Source organism: Heterodontus francisci, unplaced genomic scaffold (assembly GCF_036365525.1).
Source record: "Heterodontus francisci isolate sHetFra1 unplaced genomic scaffold, sHetFra1.hap1 HAP1_SCAFFOLD_500, whole genome shotgun sequence".
NCBI lineage: Eukaryota > Metazoa > Chordata > Chondrichthyes > Heterodontiformes > Heterodontidae > Heterodontus > Heterodontus francisci.
The window spans coordinates 263,197-285,348 of record NW_027142279.1 but is presented as its reverse complement, the minus strand read 5'-3'; the positions used below and the strand labels follow the sequence as shown (position 1 = coordinate 285,348).

General features: G+C 46.6%; 1 protein-coding gene across 1 annotated transcript in view; it reads right to left on the bottom strand.

The window, feature by feature from the left end:
* The window catches only part of LOC137366904 (uncharacterized), a 63,472-nt gene extending 42,308 nt beyond the window's left edge, over nt 1-21,164 (bottom strand). The window contains exons 1-3 of the mRNA XM_068028461.1: nt 21,007-21,164; nt 20,509-20,557; nt 1,408-1,552 (exon numbers count right to left, since the gene is read on the bottom strand). Coding sequence (XP_067884562.1) covers nt 1,408-1,552; nt 20,509-20,542 — 179 coding nt within the window. The 5' untranslated portion in view covers nt 20,543-20,557; nt 21,007-21,164. The remainder of the gene's footprint in view (nt 1-1,407; nt 1,553-20,508; nt 20,558-21,006) is intronic.
* Nucleotides 21,165-22,152: the final 988 nt, after the last annotated feature.

Sequence of the window (22,152 nt, the reverse complement as noted above, 5' to 3'; positions counted from 1 at the left end):
GGTCCAGCAGTGCCTCGCCGGTCCTTGGACTGGAAACATAGTGTTGAAGAACATTTTCCAGAACACACTCTAGGAACTCTTGCCCCTCACTGCCTTTTATGCGACTATTGTCCCAGCCAATATTCCAGATAATGAAAGTCCCCCATGATAACTATTCGATAATCCTTGAACCTCTCTGCAATTTCCTTGAAAATTAGTTCCTTTCCACTAATTGGTAGCCCATACACTACACTGAGCAACGTAATTGCACCTTTTTTTGTTCTGTACCTCTAGCCAAATAGATTCTGTCCTTGACCCCTTGAGACATCCTCTCTCTCCAACACCGCAATACTCTCCTTAATCAATACTGCCACTCCTGCCCCTTTTCTTCATCTCATATCTATCTTCAACACCTTGTACCCAGGAATATTTAACATTTCGTTCTGTCCTCTTAGAGCCAGGACTCTGTTACAGCTACAGCATCATATTTCCACAAGTCAGACTGCGCCTGTAACATGCCAATCTTATTAACCACATTCTGTGCATTCACATACAGTCAAATTAACACTGATTTAGACTTTGTTACTTTCTCCCTCACTCTGACCCCACCTAATAACTAACTATTCCCTACTCTATGGCTATATATCTCTCTCAGTATTCTGTGCACTGTGGTATTCCTCTCTGATAATTCCTCCTGGTTCCCATACCCCTGCCAAGCGAGTTTAAACCGTCGCCGATAGCACGAGCAAATCGGCCTGCAAGGAAATCAGTCCCAGCTCTATTTAGGTGCAATTCATACCTGCTGTACACTTCCCATCTCCCCCAGAGCAGGTCCCAGTGTCTAGGGATCTAAAGCCCTCCATCCTGCACCATCTTTCCAGCCACACATTCATCTGCACTATCCTCCTATTTCTAAACTCACTTGTGTATGGTACTGGGAGTAATCAAGAGATGACTAATTTTGAGGTCCTTCTCGCTCATATCGTACCCAGCTCCCTGAATATTGACTGCAGGACCACATCCCACTTCCTAGCTATTTCATTGGTGCCAATGCAGACCACGACTGCTAGCTGTTCACCCTTCCCTCTCAGGGGGCTCTGTCACCGCTCAGTGACATCTTTGACCCTGGCACCAGGAAGATAAAACAACATCCTGGATTCACACCTGCAGCCGAAATGCTTGCCAATTCCCCCAACGATGGCATCTCCTATCACTGTTGCTCTTCCAGTCTTCGCTGTAATCCCGAAACAGCTGGGTCACCCGTGGAGCCATGGCCTTGGGTCTGGCTGCACTCCCCACGTCACTCATTTCTCTCATCAGTAATCGGACCTTATTGACTGCCACTCTTTCTGAGTGAATCCTCACCCGCCCCGCTCTGTTTTTAAGCCCCGCTCTACTCTTGTTGTTTACCACCCTTCTCAGAGTTACCTTTTAAATCTGTACCACCCTTGAACAAGATTTGTATCACACTTCTTCTGCCCGGAGCACTCAGTCTCAGTACAATCGATGCTCCTCCAGGGCTGGTCCAGGACTGTGTGATTTACACACGGGTCAGTGTTTGCGGAGTCTGTGACTGAGTGACAGAAAGATGTTGAAAGTTAATAAAAAGTACAGGTAATGTTACACAGCGGCTTGTACCCAACCAAAATACCAATAAACTCAGTTTCACACTCCTACCCTGACAGAAAATCTCCCAGATTAAAGCTGGAAAATTTCCAACTTCTCTAAACCAGGTTCCCAGCTCAACCTCCCCCCTCCACTCACTGCTCAAAGACAGTCCTCTCTATTCTAGCTTAACCATAAGCTCTCAGGTAACAGGAAGCAGCAAATATCTCAGTTTAACTTCATCCCAGCAGCAAAGCTGCATAGAAAAGCAAAACACTGCGGATGCTGGAAATCTGAAACAAAAACAAGAAATGCTGGATTCACTCAGCAGCTCTGGCAGCATCTGTGGAAAGAGAAGCAGAGTTAACGTTTCGGGTCAGTGACCCGAAGAAGGGTCACTGACCCGAAACGTTAACTCTGCTTCTCTTTCCACAGATGCTGCCAGACCTGCTGAGTGAATCCAGCATTTCTTGTTTTTGTTGCAAAGCTGCAAATGTTCAGTGTGAGATAACATGTGGTACCTCAATTCCCGGGTGAACACTGAGTAGAGACAGTGAGAGACACTCGATGGTCAGTGTGAGATATCAGGGGTATCTCAGTCCCCAGGTGAACACTGAGTACAGACAGTGAGAGACACTCGATGGTCAGTGTGAGATATCAGGGGTATCTCAGTCCCCAGGTGAACACTGAGTACAAACAGTGAGAGACACTCGATGGTCAGTGTGAGATATCCTGTGGTATCTCAGTGCCTGGGTGAACACTGAGTACAGACAGTGAGAGACAGTCGATGGTCAGTGTGAGATATCATGGGGTATCTCAGTCTCCAGGTGAAGAATGAGTACTGGCAGTGAGAGACAGTCTATGGTCAGAGTGAGATATCATGGGGTATCTGAGTCCCCGGGTGAACACTGAGTACTGACAGTGAGAGACACTCGAAGGTCAGTGTGAGATATCACGGGGTATCTCAGTCCCCGTGTGAACACAGAGTACAGAGAGTGAGAGGCACTCGATGGTCAGTGTGAAATATCTGGGGTATCTCAGTCCCCAGGTGAACACTGAGTACAGACAGTGAGAACCACTTGACGATCAGAGTGAGATGTCAGGAGTATCTCAGTCCCCAGGTGAACACTGAGCACAGACATTGAGAGATAATCGATGGTCAGCGTGAGATATCATGGGGTCTCTCAGTCCCCAGGTGAGCACTGATTACAGACAGTGAGAGACACTCAATGGTCAGTGTAAGATATCATGGGTATCAGCGACTCCGAGTGAACACTGAGTATAGACAGTGAGGGACACTCGATGGTCAGTGTGAGATATTATGGAGTATCTCAGTCGCAGGAGAACACTGAATACAGACAGTGAGAGGCACTCGTTGGGCTGTGTGAGATATCATGGGGTATGTCAGTCCCCAAGAGAACAATGAGTACAGACATTGAGTGACACTCGATGGTCTGTGTGAGATATCACGGGGGATCCCAGTCCACGGGTGAACACTGAGTACAGACAGTGAGAGACACTGTGGGCAGTGTGAGAAATCATTTGCGATCTCAGTGTCCGGGTGAACACTGAGTATGGACAGTGGACGATGTTGGATGGTCATTGTGAGATATCAGGGGTATCTCAGTCCCAAGGTGAACACTGAGCACAGACAGTGAGAGATAATCGATTGTCAGCGTGAGATATCATGAAGTCTCTCAGTCCCCAGGTGAACTCTGATTACAGACAGTGAGAGACACTCGAAGGTCAGTGTGAGATATCATGGTTTATCTGAGTCTCTGAGTGAACACTGAGTACAGACAGTGAGAGACACTCGATGGTCAGTGTGAGATATCATGGGGTATCTCAGTCCCCGGGTGAACACTGAGTACAGACAGCGAGAGACACTCGATGGTCAGTGTGAGATATCATGGGGTATCTCAGTCCCAGGTGAACACTGAGTACAGACAGCGAGAGACACTGGATGGTCAGTGTGAGATATCATGGGGTATCTCAGTCCCAGGTGAACACTGATTACAGACAGTGAGCGGCACTCATTGGGCAGTGTCAGACATCATGGGGTACCTCAATCCCCAGGTGAACACTGAGTACAGTGAGTGAGAGATGTTCGAATGTCAGTGTAAGATATCACGCGGTATCTCAGTCCCCAAGACAACACAGAGTACAGACATTGAGATATATTCGATGGGCAGTGTGAGATATCATGGGGTATCTCATTCCCCAGTTTAACACTGAGTACAGACACTGAGAGGCAATCTATGGTCAGTGAGAGATATCAAGGGTTATCTCAGTGGACAAGAGAACACTGACTACAGACAGTGAGAGACACTCGATGGGCAGTGTCAGACATCATGGGGTACCTCAATCCCCAGGTGAACACTGAATACAGACAGTGAGAGACACTCGATGGTCTGTGTGAGATATCCCGGGGTACCTCAGTCTCGAGGTGAACACTGAGTACAGACAGTGAGAGACACGCGATGGTCAGTGTGTGATATCATGGGGCATCTCAGTTCCCGTGTTAACACTGAGTACAGACAGTGAGAGACACTCGATGGTCAGTGTGAGATATCACGGGGTATCTCAGTCCCCAAGTGAACAATGAGTACGGACAGTGAGAGGCACTCTATGGTTAGGGTGTGATATCATGGGGCATCTCAGTCCGCAGGTGAACACTGAGTAAAGACAGTGAGATATGTTCGATTGTCTGTGTGAGATGTCACGGGGTATCTCAGTGGACAAGAGAACACTGAGTACAGACAGTGAGAGACACTCGATGGTCAGTGTGAGATATCATGGTGTATCTCAGTTATCGTGTAAGCACTGAGTACAGACAGTGAGAGATGTTCGATGGTCAGTGTGAGACATCATGGGTATCTCAGTCCCCAAGAGAACACTGAGTACAGACATTGAGAGACACTCGATGGTCAGTCTGAGATATCATGGGGTATCACAGTCCCCGGGTGAACACTGAGTACAGACAGTGGGAGATGTTCAATGGTCAGTGTGAGATATCATGGGGTATCTCAGTCCACTGGTAAACACTGAGTACAGACAGTGAGAGACAATCGATGGTCAGTCTGAGATATCATGGGGTAGCTCAGTCCCCAGGGGAACTCTGTGTACAGACAGTGAGATATGTTCGATGGTCTGTCCGAGATATCAAGGGGAATCGCAGTCCACAAGAGAACACTGAGTTCAGACAGTGAGAGACACTCGATGGTCAGCGTGAGATATCATGGGTATTTCAGTCCCCGGTGAACACTGAGTACAGACAGTGAGAGACACTCGATGGTCAATGTGAGATAGCAGGGGTATCTCAGACCCCAGGTTAACACCGATTGCAGACTGTGAGTGACACTCGATGGACAACGTGAAATATCATGGGGACTCTCAGTCCCCAGGTGAACACTGATTACAGACAGTGAGAGACAGTCGATGGTCTGTGTGAGATATCACGGGGATCTCAGTCCACAAGGCAACACTGAGTACAGACAGTGAGAGACAATCGATGGTCAGTGTGAGATATCATGGTGTATCTCAGTCTCTAGGTTAACACTGAGTACAGACAGTGAGAGGCATTCTATGGTCAGAGTGAGATATCATGGAGTATCTCAGTCCGCAGGTGAACACTGATTACAGACAGTGCGATATGTTCGATGATCTGTGTGCGATATCATGGGGTATCTCAGTCCCCGGGTGAAAACTGAGTACTGACAGTGAGAGACACTCGATGGTCAGTGTGAGATATCATGGGGTATCTCAGTCCACGGCTGAACACGAAGTAAAGACAGTGAGAGTCACTCGATTGTATGTGAGAGATATCATGGGGTATTTCAGTCCGCAGGTGAACTCTGAGTACAGACAGTGAGAGACATTCGATGGTCATTGTGAGATATCATGCGGTATCTCAGTCCACGGCTGAACACGAAGTAAAGACAGTGAGAGTCACTCGATGGTCAGTATGAGATATCATGGGGCATCTCAGTCCCAGGTGAACACTGATTACAGGCAGTGAGAGGCACTCGTTGGGTATTTTGAGATATCATGGGTTATCTCAGTTCCGAGGGGAACACTGAGTACGGAGAGTGAGAGACACTCGATGGTCAGTGTGAGATATCACGGAGTATCTCAGTCACCAGGTGAACACTGAGTACAGACAGTGAGAGACACTCGACGGTGAGTGTGAGATATCAGGGGTATCTCAGTCCCCAGGTGAACACTGATTACAGACAGTGAGAGACACTCGATGGACAGTGTGAGATATCACGGAGTATCTCAGTCACCAGGTGAACACTGAGCACAGACAGTGAGAGACACACGATTGTCAATGTGAGATATCATGTGGTATCTCATTCCCTGGTGAACACTGAGTACAGACAATGAGAGACACTCGACGGTCAGTGTGAGATATCAGGGGTATCTCAGTCCCCAGGTGAACACTGATTACAGACAGTGAGAAATGTTCGATGGTCTGCGTTGCATATCAAGGTGTATCTCAGTCTACAAGGGAACACTGAGTACGGAGAGTGAGAGAAGTTCGAATGTCAGTGTGAGATATCACGGAGTATCTCAGTCACCAGGTGAACACTGAGCACAGACAGTGAGAGACACACGATTGTCAATGTGAGATATCATGTGGTATCTCAGTCCCCGGTGAACACTGATTACAGACAGTGAGAAATGTTCAATGGTCAATGTGAGATATCATGGGGTATCTCAATCCACTGGTGAACACTGTGCACAAACAGTGAGAGACAGTCGATGGTCAGTATGAGATATCATGGGGTATCTCAGTCCCCAGGTGCACACAGTGCACAGACAGTGAGAAATGTTCGATGGTCTGCGTTGCATATCAAGCTGTATCTCAGTCTACAAGGGAACACTGAGTACAGAAAGTGAGAGACACTCGATGGTCAGTGTGAGATATCAGGGGGTATCTCATTCCCCGCGTGAACACTGAGTACTGACAGTGAGAGACACTCGAAGGTCGGTGTGAGATATCACTGGGTGTCTCAGTCCCAGGTTGACACTGAGTACAGACAGTGAGACACACTCGATGGTCAGTGTGAGATATCAGGGGTATCTCAGTCACCAGGTGAACACTGAGCACAGGCAGTGAGAGACACACGATGGTCAAAGTGGGATATCAGGGGTATCTCATTCCCCAGGTTAACACTGATTGCAGACAGTGAGGGACACTCGATGGACGACGTGAGATATCATGAGGACGCTCAGTCCCCAGGTGAACACTGAGTACAGACAGTGAGAGACACTCGATAGTCAGTATGAGATATCATGGGGAATCTCAGTCTAGAGGTGAACACTGAGTACAGACATTGAGAAACACTCGATTTTCAATGTGATATATTAGGGGTATCTCAGTCCCCAGGTGATCACTGAGGACAGTCAGTGAGAGACACACGATTGTCAATGTGAGATATCATGTGGTATCTCATTCCCAGGTGAACGCTGAGTACAGACAGTGAGAGACAGTCGATGCTCAGTGTGAGTTATCACGGGGTATCTCAGTCCACGGGTGAACCTTGAATGCAGATAATGAGAGACACTGGATGGGCAGTGAGAGAGATCATGGGCGATTTCAGTCTCCAGGTGTACACTGAGTACAGACAGAGAGAGACAGTCCATGGTCAATGTGAGATATCATGGGGTATGTCAGTCCACTGCAGAACACTGAATACAGACAGTGAGAGATGTTCGATGATCAGTTTGAGATATCATGGGGTATCTCAGTCCCCAGGTGAACACTGAGTGCAGACAGTGAGAGAAAGTTGATGGTCAGCGCCAGATATCATGGGGTCTATCAGTCCCCAAGTGAACACTGAGCACAGACAGTGAGAGGAACTCGATGGTCAGTATGAGATATCATGAGGTACCTCTGTCCCCAGGTGAACACTGAGTACAGACAGTGAGAGGAACTCGATGGTCAGTGTGAGGTATCGTGGGGTATCTCAGTCCACGGGTGAACACTGAATACAGATAATGAGAGACACTCGATGGGCAGTCTGAGAGATCATGGGGCATCTCAGTCCCCAGGTGAACACTGAGTACAGACAATGAGAGGCACTCGATGGTCAGTGTGAGATATCAGGGGGTATCTCAGTCTCCAGGGAAACACTGAGTACAGACAGTGAGAGATGTTCACTGGTCAGTGTGAGATATCATGCGGTATCTCAGTCCACTGGTGAACACTGAGTACAGACAGTGAGACACAGTCGATGGTCAGTGTGGGATAATATGGGGAATCTCAGTCCCCAGGTGAACACTGTATACAGAAAGCGAGATATGTTCGATGGTCTGAGTGAGATATCAAAGGGTATCTCAGTCTACAAGAGAACACTGAGTACAGACAGTGAGAGACACTCGATGGTCAGTGTGAGATATAATGGGGCATCTCATTCCCCAGGTGAACACTGAGTACAGACAGTGAGAGACACTCGATGGTCAGTGTGAGATATCATTTGCTATCTCAGTCCCAAGGTGAACACTGAGTACGGACAGTAGACGATGTTGGATGGTCAGTGTGAGATATCACAGGGTATCTCAGTCACCGTGTGAACACTGAGTACAGACTGTGAGAGACACTCGATTTTCAAACTGATATATCAGGGGTATCTCAGTCCCCAGATGAACACTGAGCACAGACGGTGAGAGACACACGATGGTCAATATGAGATATCATGAGGTATCTCAGTCCCAGGTTAACACTGATTGCAGACAGTGAGTGACACTCGATGAACAGCGTGAGATATCATGGGCACTCTCAGTCCCCAGGTGAACACTGATTACAGACAGTGAGAGACAGTCGATGGCCAGTGTGAGATATCATGGGGTATTTCAGTCTCCAGGAGAACAATGAGTACAGACAGTGATTAGCACTCTATGGTCAGTGAGAGATATCATGGGGTATCTCAGATCCCAGTTTAACACTCAGTGCAGACAGAGAGAGACAGTCGATGGTCAGCATGAGATATCATGGGGTCTCTAAGTCCCCAAGTGAACACTGAGTACAGATAGTGAGAGAAACTCGTTGGTCAGTGTGAGCTATTAAGGGGTATCTCAGTCCACGGGTGAACATTGAATACAGATAATGAGAGACACTCGATGGGCTGTCTGAGAGATCATGGGCTATCTCAGTCTTCAGGTGAACACTGAGTACAGACAGTGAGAGATGTTCGATGGTCAGTGTGAGATATCATGGGCTGTCTCAGTCCCCAGGTTAACACTGAGTACAGACAGTGTGGGACATTCGATGGTCAGTGTGAGAGATCATGGGGTATTTCATTCCCGGGTGAACACTGAAAACAGATAATGAGAGACACTCGATGGTCAGTGTGAGAGATCATGGGGTATCTCAGTCTCCAGTTGAACACTGAGTACAGACAGTGAGGGACACTCGATGGTCAGTGTGAGATATCATGGGGTATCTCAGTCCCCTGGTGAACAATGAGTACAGACAGTGAGAGACACTCGATGGTCAGTGTGTGATATCATGGGGTATCTCAGTCCACTGGTGAACACTGAGTACAGACATTAAGAGACAGTCGATGGTCAGTGTGAGGTATCATGGGGTGTCTCAGACCCCAGGTTAACACTGAGTACAGACATTAAGAGACAGTCGATTGTCAGTGTGAGATGTCATGGTGTCTCTCAGACCCCAGGTTAACACTGATTACAGACAGTGAGAGACACTCGATGGTCAGTGTGAGATATCAGGTGTTTCTCAGACCCCTGTTTAACACTCAGTGCAGACTGAGAGAGAGACACACGATGGTCAATGTGAGATATCATGAGGTATCTCAGTCCCAGGTGAACACTGAGGACAGACAGTGAGAGACACTCGATGGTCAATGTGAGATATCAGGGGTATCTTATACCCCAGGTTAACACTGATTGCAGACAGTGAGTGACACTCGATGGACAGCGTGAGATATCATGGCGACTTTCAGTTCCCAGGTGAACACTGATGACAGACAGTGAGAGACAGTCGATGGTCAGTGTGAGATATCATGGGGTATCTCAGTCCCCAGGTGAACACTGAGCACAGACAGTGAGAGACACTCGATGGTCAATGTGAGATATCATGGGGTATCTCAGTCCACGGGTGAACACTGAATACAGATAATGAGAGACACTCGACGGGCAGTGTGAGAGGTCATGGGCTATCACAGTCTCCTGGTGAACTCTCAGTCCAGACAGTGAGAGATGTTCGATGGTCTGTGTGAGATATCGTAAGAACATAGAACATAGAACAGTACAGCACAGTACAGGCCCTTAGGCCCACGTTGTTGTGCCGAACATTTAACCTACTCTAAGATCAAACTAACTGCCCACTCTTCATTCTACTATCATCGATGTACCTATCCAAGAGTCGCTTAAATGCCCCTAATGTATCTGCTTCTACTACCACCGCTGGCAGTGCATTCCACGCACCCACCACTATCTGTGTAAAGATCCCACCTCTGACATCTACAAAACCTCCTCCAATGACCTTAAAATTATGCCCCCTGGTGGTAGCCCTTTCCACCCTGGGAAAATGTCTTTGACTATCCGTCTATCTATGCCTCGCATCATCTTCTACCCCTCTATCAAGTCAACTCTCATCCTTCTTCGCTCCAACGAGAAAAGCCCTAGATCCCTCAATCTTTCTTCGTAGGACATGCCCTCCAGTCCAGGCAGCATCCTGGTAAATCTCCTCTGCACCCTCTCTAAAGCATCCACATCCTTCCTCTAATGAGGCAACCAGAACGGAATACAATTTTCCAAGTGTGGTCGAACCAGGGCCTTATATAGCTGCAGCATAACCTCGTGGCTCTTAAACTCAATCCCCCTGTTAATGAAAGCCAACACACCATACGCCTTCTTAACAACTACATCAACTTGGGTGGCAACTTTGAGCTATCTATGGACATGGACACCAAGATCCCTCTGTTCCTCCACACTACCAAGCATCCTGTCTTTAAGCCTGTATTCTGCATTCAAATTCGAGCTTCCAAAATGAATCACTTCACACTTTTCCATGTTGAACTCCATCTGCCACTTCTCAGCCCAGCTCTGCATCCTGTCAATGTCCCGTTGCAACCTACAACAGCCTTCCACACTATCCACAACTCCAGCAACCTTCGTGTCATCGGCAAACTTGCTAACCCAGCCTTCCACTTCCTCATCCAAGTCATTTATAAAAATCACAAAGAGCAGAGGTCCCAGAACAGATCCTTGTGGAACACCACTGGTCAGCGAGCTCCATGCTGAATACTTTCCATCTACTACTACACTCTGACTTCGATGGGCCAGCCAATTTTGTATCCAGAGAGCCAACATTCCCTGAATCCCATACCTCCTTACTTTCCGAATGAGCCTCCCATGGGAAACCTTAACAAACGCCTTGCTAAAATCCATATACACCACATCCACTACTCTTCCTTCATCAGTGTGTTTTGTCACATCTTCAAAGAGTTCAATAAGGCTGGTGAGGCATGACCTGCCCCTCACAAAGCCATGCTGACTGTCTCTAATCAAACCATGCTTTTCCAAATAATCATAAATCCTGTCTCTCAGAATCCTCTCCAATGATTGTCCATGACCGATGGAAGACTGACTGGTCAATAATTCCCAGGGTTATCCCTATTCCCTTTCTTGAACAAGGGAACAACATTTGCCACCCTCCAATCATCCGGTACTCCTCCAGTGGACAGTGGATCACGGGATATTTCAGTCCCCAGATGAACACTGAGAACAGACAGTGAGAGACATTCGATGGTCAGTGTGAGATATCATGGGGTATCTCAGTCCCCAGATAAGCAGTGAGCAAAGACAGTGAGAGACACTCGATGGTCAGTGCGATATATCATGGGGTATCTCAGTCCCCGGGTGAACACTGAGTACAGATAGTGAGAGACACTCAATTGTCAGTGTGTGAAATCAGGGATATCTCAGTCCCCAGGTGAACACTGAGTACAGAGAGTGAGGGACACTCGATGGTCAGTGTGAGATATCATGGGGTATATCAGTCCACTGGTGAACACTGGTTACAGACAGTGGGAGGCACTCGATGGTCAGTGTGGGATATCATGGGGTAACTCAATCTCCAGGTTAGCACTGAGTACAGACAGTGAGAGATGTTCGATGGTCAGTGTGAGAAATCCTATGGTATCTCAGTCCCCAGGTGAACACTGAGTACAGACAGTGAGAGACATTCGATGGTCAGTGTGAGATATCATGGGGTAACTCAATCTCCAGGCGAACACTAAGTACAGACAATGAGAGACATTCGATGGTCAGTGTGAGAGTTCACGGGGTATCTCAGTCCCCAGATGAACACTGAATAAAGACAGTGAGCGGCACTCAATGGGCAGTGTGAGATATCATGGGGTATCTCACTCCCCAGGTGGACACTGATTAAACGCAGTCAGAGACACTTGATGGTCAGTGTGAGGTGTCATGGGGTATCTCAATCTCCAGGTGAACACTGAGTACAGACAGTGAGAGACACACGATTGTCAGTGTGAGATATCATGGGGTGTCTCTGTCCCCTGGTTAAAACTGAGTTCAGGCAGTGAGAGACACTCGATGGGCATTGTGATATGTCATGGGGTATCTCAATCTCCAGGTGAACACTGAGTACAGACAGTGAGAGACACTCGATGGTCAGTGTGAGAAATCAGGACTATCTGAGTCCCCAGGTGAACGCTGACTGCAGACAGTGAGAGACACTCGATGGTCAGTGTGAGATATCGGGTGTATCTCAGTCCCCTGGTGTACACTGAGTACAGACAGTGAGAGGCGCTCGATCGTCAGTGTGAGATATCACGGGGTATCTCAGTCGCCAGGTGAACACTGAGTACAGACAGTGAGAGACACTCGGTGGTCAGTGTGAGATATCATGGGGTATTTCAGTTCCCAGGTGAACACTGATTAAAGACAGTGAGAGACACTCGATGAACAGCGTGAGATATCATGGGCACTCTCAGTCCCCAGGTGAACACTGATTACAGACAGTGAGAGACAGTCGATGGCCAGTGTGAGATATCATGGGGTATTTCAGTCTCCAGGAGAACAATGAGTACAGACAGTGATTAGCACTCTATGGTCAGTGAGAGATATCATGGGGTATCTCAGTCCACTGGTGAACACTGAGTGCAGACATTAAGAGACACTCGATGGGCACTGTGAGATATCATGGGGTATCTCAGATCCCAGTTTAACACTCAGTGCAGACAGAGAGAGACAGTCGATGGTCAGCATGAGATATCATGGGGTCTCTAAGTCCCCAAGTGAACACTGAGTACAGATAGTGAGAGAAACTCGTTGGTCAGTGTGAGCTATTAAGGGGTATCTCAGTCCACGGGTGAACATTGAATACAGATAATGAGAGACACTCGATGGGCTGTCTGAGAGATCATGGGCTATCTCAGTCTTCAGGTGAACACTGAGTACAGACAGTGAGAGATGTTCGATGGTCAGTGTGAGATATCATGGGCTGTCTCAGTCCCCAGGTTAACACTGAGTACAGACAGTGTGGGACATTCGATGGTCAGTGTAAGAGATCATGGGGTATTTCATTCCCGGGTGAACACTGAAAACAGATAATGAGAGACACTCGATGGTCAGTGTGAGAGATCATGGGGTATCTCAGTCTCCAGTTGAACACTGAGTACAGACAGTGAGGGACACTCGATGGTCAGTGTGAGATATCATGGGGTATCTCAGTCCCTTGGTGAACAATGAGTACAGACAGTGAGAGACACTCGATGGTCAGTGTGTGATATCATGGGGTATCTCAGTCCACTGGTGAACACTGAGTACAGACATTAAGAGACAGTCGATTGTCAGTGTGAGATGTCATGGTGTCTCTCAGACCCCAGGTTAACACTGATTACAGACAGTGAGAGACACTCGATGGTCAGTGTGAGATATCAGGTGTTTCTCAGACCCCTGTTTAACACTCAGTGCAGACTGAGAGAGAGACACACGATGGTCAATGTGAGATATCATGAGGTATCTCAGTCCCAGGTGAACACTGAGGACAGACAGTGAGAGACACTCGATGGTCAATGTGAGATATCAGGGGTATCTTATACCCCAGGTTAACACTGATTGCAGACAGTGAGTGACACTCGATGGACAGCGTGAGATATCATGGCGACTTTCAGTTCCCAGGTGAACACTGATGACAGACAGTGAGAGACAGTCGATGGTCAGTGTGAGATATCATGGGGTATCTCAGTCCCCAGGTGAACACTGAGCACAGACAGTGAGAGACACTCGATGGTCAATGTGAGATATCATGGGGTATCTCAGTCCACGGGTGAACACTGAATACAGATAATGAGAGACACTCGACGGGCAGTGTGAGAGGTCATGGGCTATCACAGTCTCCTGGTGAACTCTCAGTCCAGACAGTGAGAGATGTTCGATGGTCTGTGTGAGATATCGTAAGAACATAGAACATAGAACAGTACAGCACAGTACAGGCCCTTAGGCCCACGTTGTTGTGCCGAACATTTAACCTACTCTAAGATCAAACTAACTGCCCACTCTTCATTCTACTATCATCGATGTACCTATCCAAGAGTCGCTTAAATGCCCCTAATGTATCTGCTTCTACTACCACCGCTGGCAGTGCATTCCACGCACCCACCACTATCTGTGTAAAGATCCCACCTCTGACATCTACAAAACCTCCTCCAATGACCTTAAAATTATGCCCCCTGGTGATAGCCCTTTCCACCCTGGGAAAATGTCTTTGACTATCCGTCTATCTATGCCTCGCATCATCTTCTACCCCTCTATCAAGTCAACTCTCATCCTTCTTCGCTCCAACGAGAAAAGCCCTAGATCCCTCAATCTTTCTTCGTAGGACATGCCCTCCAGTCCAGGCAGCATCCTGGTAAATCTCCTCTGCACCCTCTCTAAAGCATCCACATCCTTCCTCTAATGAGGCAACCAGAACGGAATACAATTTTCCAAGTGTGGTCGAACCAGGGCCTTATATAGCTGCAGCATAACCTCGTGGCTCTTAAACTCAATCCCCCTGTTAATGAAAGCCAACACACCATACGCCTTCTTAACAACTACATCAACTTGGGTGGCAACTTTGAGCTATCTATGGACATGGACACCAAGATCCCTCTGTTCCTCCACACTACCAAGCATCCTGTCTTTAAGCCTGTATTCTGCATTCAAATTCGAGCTTCCAAAATGAATCACTTCACACTTTTCCATGTTGAACTCCATCTGCCACTTCTCAGCCCAGCTCTGCATCCTGTCAATGTCCCGTTGCAACCTACAACAGCCTTCCACACTATCCACAACTCCAGCAACCTTCGTGTCATCGGCAAACTTGCTAACCCAGCCTTCCACTTCCTCATCCAAGTCATTTATAAAAATCACAAAGAGCAGAGGTCCCAGAACAGATCCTTGTGGAACACCACTGGTCAGCGAGCTCCATGCTGAATACTTTCCATCTACTACTACACTCTGACTTCGATGGGCCAGCCAATTTTGTATCCAGAGAGCCAACATTCCCTGAATCCCATACCTCCTTACTTTCCGAATGAGCCTCCCATGGGAAACCTTAACAAACGCCTTGCTAAAATCCATATACACCACATCCACTACTCTTCCTTCATCAGTGTGTTTTGTCACATCTTCAAAGAGTTCAATAAGGCTGGTGAGGCATGACCTGCCCCTCACAAAGCCATGCTGACTGTCTCTAATCAAACCATGCTTTTCCAAATAATCATAAATCCTGTCTCTCAGAATCCTCTCCAATGATTGTCCATGACCGATGGAAGACTGACTGGTCAATAATTCCCAGGGTTATCCCTATTCCCTTTCTTGAACAAGGGAACAACATTTGCCACCCTCCAATCATCCGGTACTCCTCCAGTGGACAGTGGATCACGGGATATTTCAGTCCCCAGATGAACACTGAGAACAGACAGTGAGAGACATTCGATGGTCAGTGTGAGATATCATGGGGTATCTCAGTCCCCAGATAAGCAGTGAGCAAAGACAGTGAGAGACACTCGATGGTCAGTGCGATATATCATGGGGTATCTCAGTCCCCGGGTGAACACTGAGTACAGATAGTGAGAGACACTCAATTGTCAGTGTGTGAAATCAGGGATATCTCAGTCCCCAGGTGAACACTGAGTACAGAGAGTGAGGGACACTCGATGGTCAGTGTGAGATATCATGGGGTATATCAGTCCACTGGTGAACACTGGTTACAGACAGTGGGAGGCACTCGATGGTCAGTGTGGGATATCATGGGGTAACTCAATCTCCAGGTTAGCACTGAGTACAGACAGTGAGAGATGTTCGATGGTCAGTGTGAGAAATCCTATGGTATCTCAGTCCCCAGGTGAACACTGAGTACAGACAGTGAGAGACATTCGATGGTCAGTGTGAGATATCATGGGGTAACTCAATCTCCAGGCGAACACTAAGTACAGACAATGAGAGACATTCGATGGTCAGTGTGAGAGTTCACGGGGTATCTCAGTCCCCAGATGAACACTGAATAAAGACAGTGAGCGGCACTCAATGGGCAGTGTGAGATATCATGGGATATCTCACTCCCCAGGTGGACACTGATTAAACGCAGTCAGAGACACTTGATGGTCAGTGTGAGGTGTCATGGGGTATCTCAATCTCCAGGTGAACACTGAGTACAGACAGTGAGAGACACACGATTGTCAGTGTGAGATATCATGGGGTGTCTCTGTCCCCTGGTTAAAACTGAGTTCAGGCAGTGAGAGACACTCGATGGGCATTGTGATATGTCATGGGGTATCTCAATCTCCAGGTGAACACTGAGTACAGACAGTGAGAGACACTCGATGGTCAGTGTGAGAAATCAGGACTATCTGAGTCCCCAGGTGAACGCTGACTGCAGACAGTGAGAGACACTCGATGGTCAGTGTGAGATATCGGGTGTATCTCAGTCCCCTGGTGTACACTGAGTACAGACAGTGAGAGGCGCTCGATCGTCAGTGTGAGATATCACGGGGTACCTCAGTCGCCAGGTGAACACTGAGTACAGACAGTGAGAGACACTCGGTGGTCAGTGTGAGATATCATGGGGTATTTCAGTCCCCAGGTGAACACTGATTAAAGACAGTGAGAGACACTCAATGGTCAGTGCGAGATATCATGAGGTATCTCACTCCCCAGGTGAATACTGAATACTGACAGTGGGAGATGTTCGTTGCTCAGTGAGAGATTTCATGTTTTTTTGCCAATGTGACAGACTTCTCGAGGACTTGAGCAGCCGTTATAATGGTTCAGCAAAGGACAGATGGAGCTTCGTGCAGATCAGTGTGAAGTGATGCATTTTGGAAGGAATGAGGAGGAGAGTTAATTGAAATGAAGTTGTATCATTTTAAAAAGATTTCAGGATGAAAGAGACCTGGGGTGGAATGGACACAGGTCACTGAATTGGCAGGAGAAAGTGAGAACCTTATTAAAAAGCAAACAGGATCCTTGATTTTAAGTAACAGAGGAGTGGAATACAAAAGCAAGGAAGTTATGCTGAACCTTTATAATTCACTGGTTAGCCCTCAGCTGGAGTCATGGAATCATAGAGTTATACCACACGAAAACATGCCCTTCGGCCCACCGTGTGCATGCCGGCCATCAATCACCTATTTATTCTGATCGCATTCTCCAGCACTTGGCCCGTAGTCTTGTATGCTATGGCGTTTCCAGGGCTCATCTAAATACTTCTTAAATGTTTTGAGGGTTCCTGCTCTACCACCTCTTCAGGCAGTGCGTTCCAGATTCCACCCACCCTCAGGGTGAAAAAGTCTTTGCTCACATCCCCTCGAAACTTCCTGCCCCTCACCATAAATCTGTGCCCCCTGGTTATTGACCCCTCCACGAAGGGAAAAAGTTTCTTCCTATCTAACCTATCAATGCCCTCATTAGTTTATGTATCTCAATCATGTTCCCCCTTCGCCTTCTCTCCTCCAAGGGAAACAACCCTAGCCTTTTCAGTCTCTCTTCATAGCTGAAATGCTCCAGCCCAGGCAACATCCTGGTGAATCTCCTCTGCACCCTCTCCAGTACAATCACATCCTTCCTGTAGTGTGGTGACCAGAACTGTACACAGTACTCCAGCTGTGGCTGAACTAGCGTTTTATACAGCTTCCATCATAACCTCCCTGCTCTTATAGTCTGTGCGTTGGATAATAAAGGCCTCCTGCCACTAAGCCAATTTTTGATCCAATTTGCCAAATTGCCCTGGATCCCATGGGCTCTTATCTTCTTGACCAATCTCTCCTGCGGGACCTTATAAAAAACCTTACTGAAGTCCATGTAGACTACATCAACTGTTTTACCCTCATCTACACATCTAGTCATCTTCTCAAAAAATGGAATATTGCGTCCAATTCTGTGCACCACACTTTCAGAAAGATATCCATGATCTAGAGAGGGAGGGTTGGAGATGGACTGGTTTGGAATTCGGGATGTGGGAATTCAGGGATGTGGATGGACGACAGAGGTTGGGGTCAGAACAGGGAAGTTGAAGTGGGGGCCTGTTGGAGGCGATCAATATTATGAGGAGTTTTGATAGAGTCGTTGGGGAGAAATTGTTTCCAATGCATAAGGTTTAAGGGGATTGACAAACGAACCAGCGAGTACAAACTATTTTGTGCAGAGAGTTGACACGGTCTGGAAAAAATGGAGATGGGGGCATTGCAGTGATATCACTGAACTAGTAATCCAGAGGCTCAGGCTAATGCCCTGGGGAAACGAGTTCAAACGCTACCACGGCAGCTTCTGGAATTTAAATTCAATTGCTTCATAAAAAAATCGGGAATTGAAAGCTTGTCTCGGTAATGGTGCCATGCAACCATCATCGATTGCCGTAAAAACCCATCTGGTTCCCTAATGCCCTTTAGGGAAGGAAATCTGCCATCCTTACCCGGTCTGGCCTACATGTGACTCCAGACCCACAGCAATGTGATCGCCTTAACTGCCCTCTGAAATCGCCTAGCAAGACATTCAGCCATCAAGGGCAATTGGGGATGGGCAGCAAATGATGGCCTGATCAGTGATGCCCACATCCCATGAAAGAATAAAAGAAATACTGTTTGAAGCAGATGTCGCAGTAACTTTGAAAATGGAATTGGATAGATATTTGAAAAGGAAACATCTGCGGGGCTATGGAAAAACAGCTGGAGCTATTGGGAACAATTGGGCAGCTCTTTGTCAGAGCCAGTACAGGCACGAAGGGCCGAATGGCCTCTTTATGTCCTGTACGATTCTACGATCTCAGTTCCCAAGTGGAATTAGATCAAGAATAACGTTCTGCTTATGGTGTTCATTGAACAAACCATTCAATGATATATTCATGAATAATGAACATTTTAATATTGAGCCTATAAACAAGTTGGAGGCTGAATTAAAATAGCATTTAATACCACATTTTATAAACACGATGATAAGAATACTGAGAGTATGTACAAGAAATATAAACATTAAGGAATAAAGAACTTAATTGAATCATAATTAAATTAAAACAAGAAATCGAAGCTAAAAATTGAATGAAACCTAAATGTATAAATCTATAAAAGTAAATATTAAATTTATCGAGCAAACACATTTCGCTAAATATTGGAGAGAAATATATAAATATAACTGGAATATATACAGTATTATCAGCTTATTTGTGTAAATAAAGAACAATAATTTCAGGGCATCCCAAGGATTACAATCTACCTCAATTCTCTTGAGGTGAAAATAGATTCCAAAAATAGGAAAAGTAATAATATTAATTACTAATGCAAATATTGAAGATTGATTAGAAATGCAGACATTTGAAATGATCAAAAGTATAAACGATAGGAATTGAAGCACTTAAATGTAAATTCCATTTTGAAGCTTTTCAAGCTGGTTTCCACCCCTGTCACAGCTCCTGAATAAAATCCTTATAAAAGAGGCAAATGATATCCTCTGTGTCCGTGGTCTGTTCCTGATCATCCTACTCGAACTGTCAACAGTCTTTGACACAGTCCAATACATTACCCTCCGCCAACACCTCTCCTTCCTTGTCCAGCTGGGTAGGACTCCTCTCGCCTGCTTCCACTCAACGCAATCCCGTCTCAGCCAGAGAATCTCCTGCAGTGTCTTCCCGACCCACACGAGGGTATCCCAAGGATCTATCCGTGTCCCCCTCTTATTTCTCATCAGCACACGGCCCTGCTGCTGACTGAGTCCAGCTTCCTTCCCTGTAGCCTCTTCACCACAAAGGCTGTCAATTTCACCTTCCTTAATATCCACCATCACTGATTTTGCCTCAGCCAATCTTCTACCTAAAACCCTCAACCTTCTAGAGAATCAAATCTTCTAATCCTCTCCTGGCCAGCCTCCCAGCTTCCACTTTCCAGAGGTCAGGACTCCCCCAACACTGTATGTTATGTATGTTATGCTGCTGTATGTTATCTTGCTGAAAGTTGAAGTCACATATCACCCCTATGCTCTCTGACCCACATTGTTTCACAGCTGCAAATGCCTTTGGCCTACAATTTTCATCTTCTTGTTCAAATTCTTTCATGACCTCTCCCGACATCTACCAGCTCATTTCTGTAATCTTCACCAACTCTCTGTTTCTCTGACCCAAGCCTCCTGTATAACTTCCCTCCACTCCCTTTCCTCCAACATTGCCTGATGTGGCTTCAAGATGTCCAGCCTCCTAAACCTTTCTGCCTCTCCACCTCTGTCTGTTCTTTTAAACTAACAGTCAGCCCTCCAATCATCTCCTTCCCTGCCCTGTCAGACATTTCTTCAATCAGATTACTGTGGAACATCTTGGGAGATTATTCTGTGTAACGGTTTGAATAAACACAGCTTGTTCTGGTTGTACTGGGGGTGAACTTTATGAAAGTTACTCACTCAGGTAACTCAGAATGATCAGCAGAGTCCACATCTTACTGGTGAGATTCTGGAAAGGGAAACACAAGACAAACATTTGAGAGAGATTACCGAGTAGGGAATTGGAGGGAATATTAAATAGGGAGTTGCCGAGGAGTTCGTCAGTATATCTGTTTTAGATAGGTGAGCTCCATCTAATTATCTCTCTCTCACTGGGGCTCTGACAGACAGAGGTGAGCTCAGCTACATGTTCTTGTTAAACATCAGGAACTTGACTCCAATCCTTCACCCTTTCCACTCTCCAAAGCTTTTATGAATAAACCACATGTGTTCCTGACTCTCTCCTCCAGGTCTGTCTCCTGCATCCCTGAAACAAACCTCTTTGAATTTCTGACTAAGGTTATGACTCAAGATGATGTTGTTTCAGGAGAAGCAGGACACACACCCCCTGGGTCAACACCTAGCAAGTGACAAACTCCTTTGCTTTTTCTAACAGTCCTCCCATACCCGACTGCTTACCAAAGTCTCCAAAGTAGATGTCGCTGGGTGAGAGATGTTGTCGGTTCAGTTCCAGCTGCTTGCTCCTCAGTCTTGGGTCCACTCTGCTGTGAACAGTGTCAGTCTCAGTGACAGCTCCAACCCCTATATACACCACGGCGGATTGACTGCAGTGCTGGTTGGCTGAAATATTAACATTTAGTAATGATGAATGACATGACATAATCTATGCAAACGAAGGCCTTTTGGTGAAACTATCTGCCATAATAAACAACATTAATATTTCTCCTGGGCCCATGCTAACCCACGGAGCTTTGCTGTTGCAACATAACTTGTCTTCAGTTACCCAACAGGGAGGGTGTAGGGAGATTGGAGCCTGGGGCTGGGACTCTGAATATTAAAGTTAGTATTTGCCAGTTGGCTGTGTATATTTGATATTTCATAGACACTAAGTATTAGGGAGAGAATATTCACAGGAGACATGCCTCTCTTATCAGTAGTGGGTCAGTATTGGGGGGATGATGAGAGGGGGCAGAGAAACAAGATGTTCCAGAGAGACAAATGATCAGACATCCATTTTCATCCCTGAGGTCGTTGGGGTTAAAGTAAATGATTCTGTTTTTCAGAATATAGTCACAGAATGAGAACAATGAAATCCTCACATCAGCGACAGTGATACCATCTCCGAAATAGCACAGATACAGCGTTAGTAACACATACAAACCAGAATGAGGAGGACATAAATTTCTCAGTGAGAGAGTGTTTGAGGATTCAGGACATGGGATATTGTGAGGGGTCCCTGACCAGATGTTAATGTCTCAGTCACTGACTGCTCCTCAACTGCCAACATTGAGATAGCAGTGGGCTTCAGGTATAAACTCCAATACAAGAACCACCGAGGATGTTGTTTTTTGGAAGGAAAAGTGTTGTATGTAAACTTTATAGAGTTACTGGCAGACCATTGTCAATGACTGACCGAATAATAATAAGCAGGTAATTTGTCCCAGATATGGGTGGGATTAGTCTTTGATATGTTTGATTTTGACTGCAAGAATGAGGAGAGATGAAACAAAACAATTTGTGAAGTGGTGCAAGAACAGAGAGACCTGGGGGTGCTTGTGCAGGAATATTTAAAGGTGGCAGAGGAGGTTGAGAAAGCGATTAATA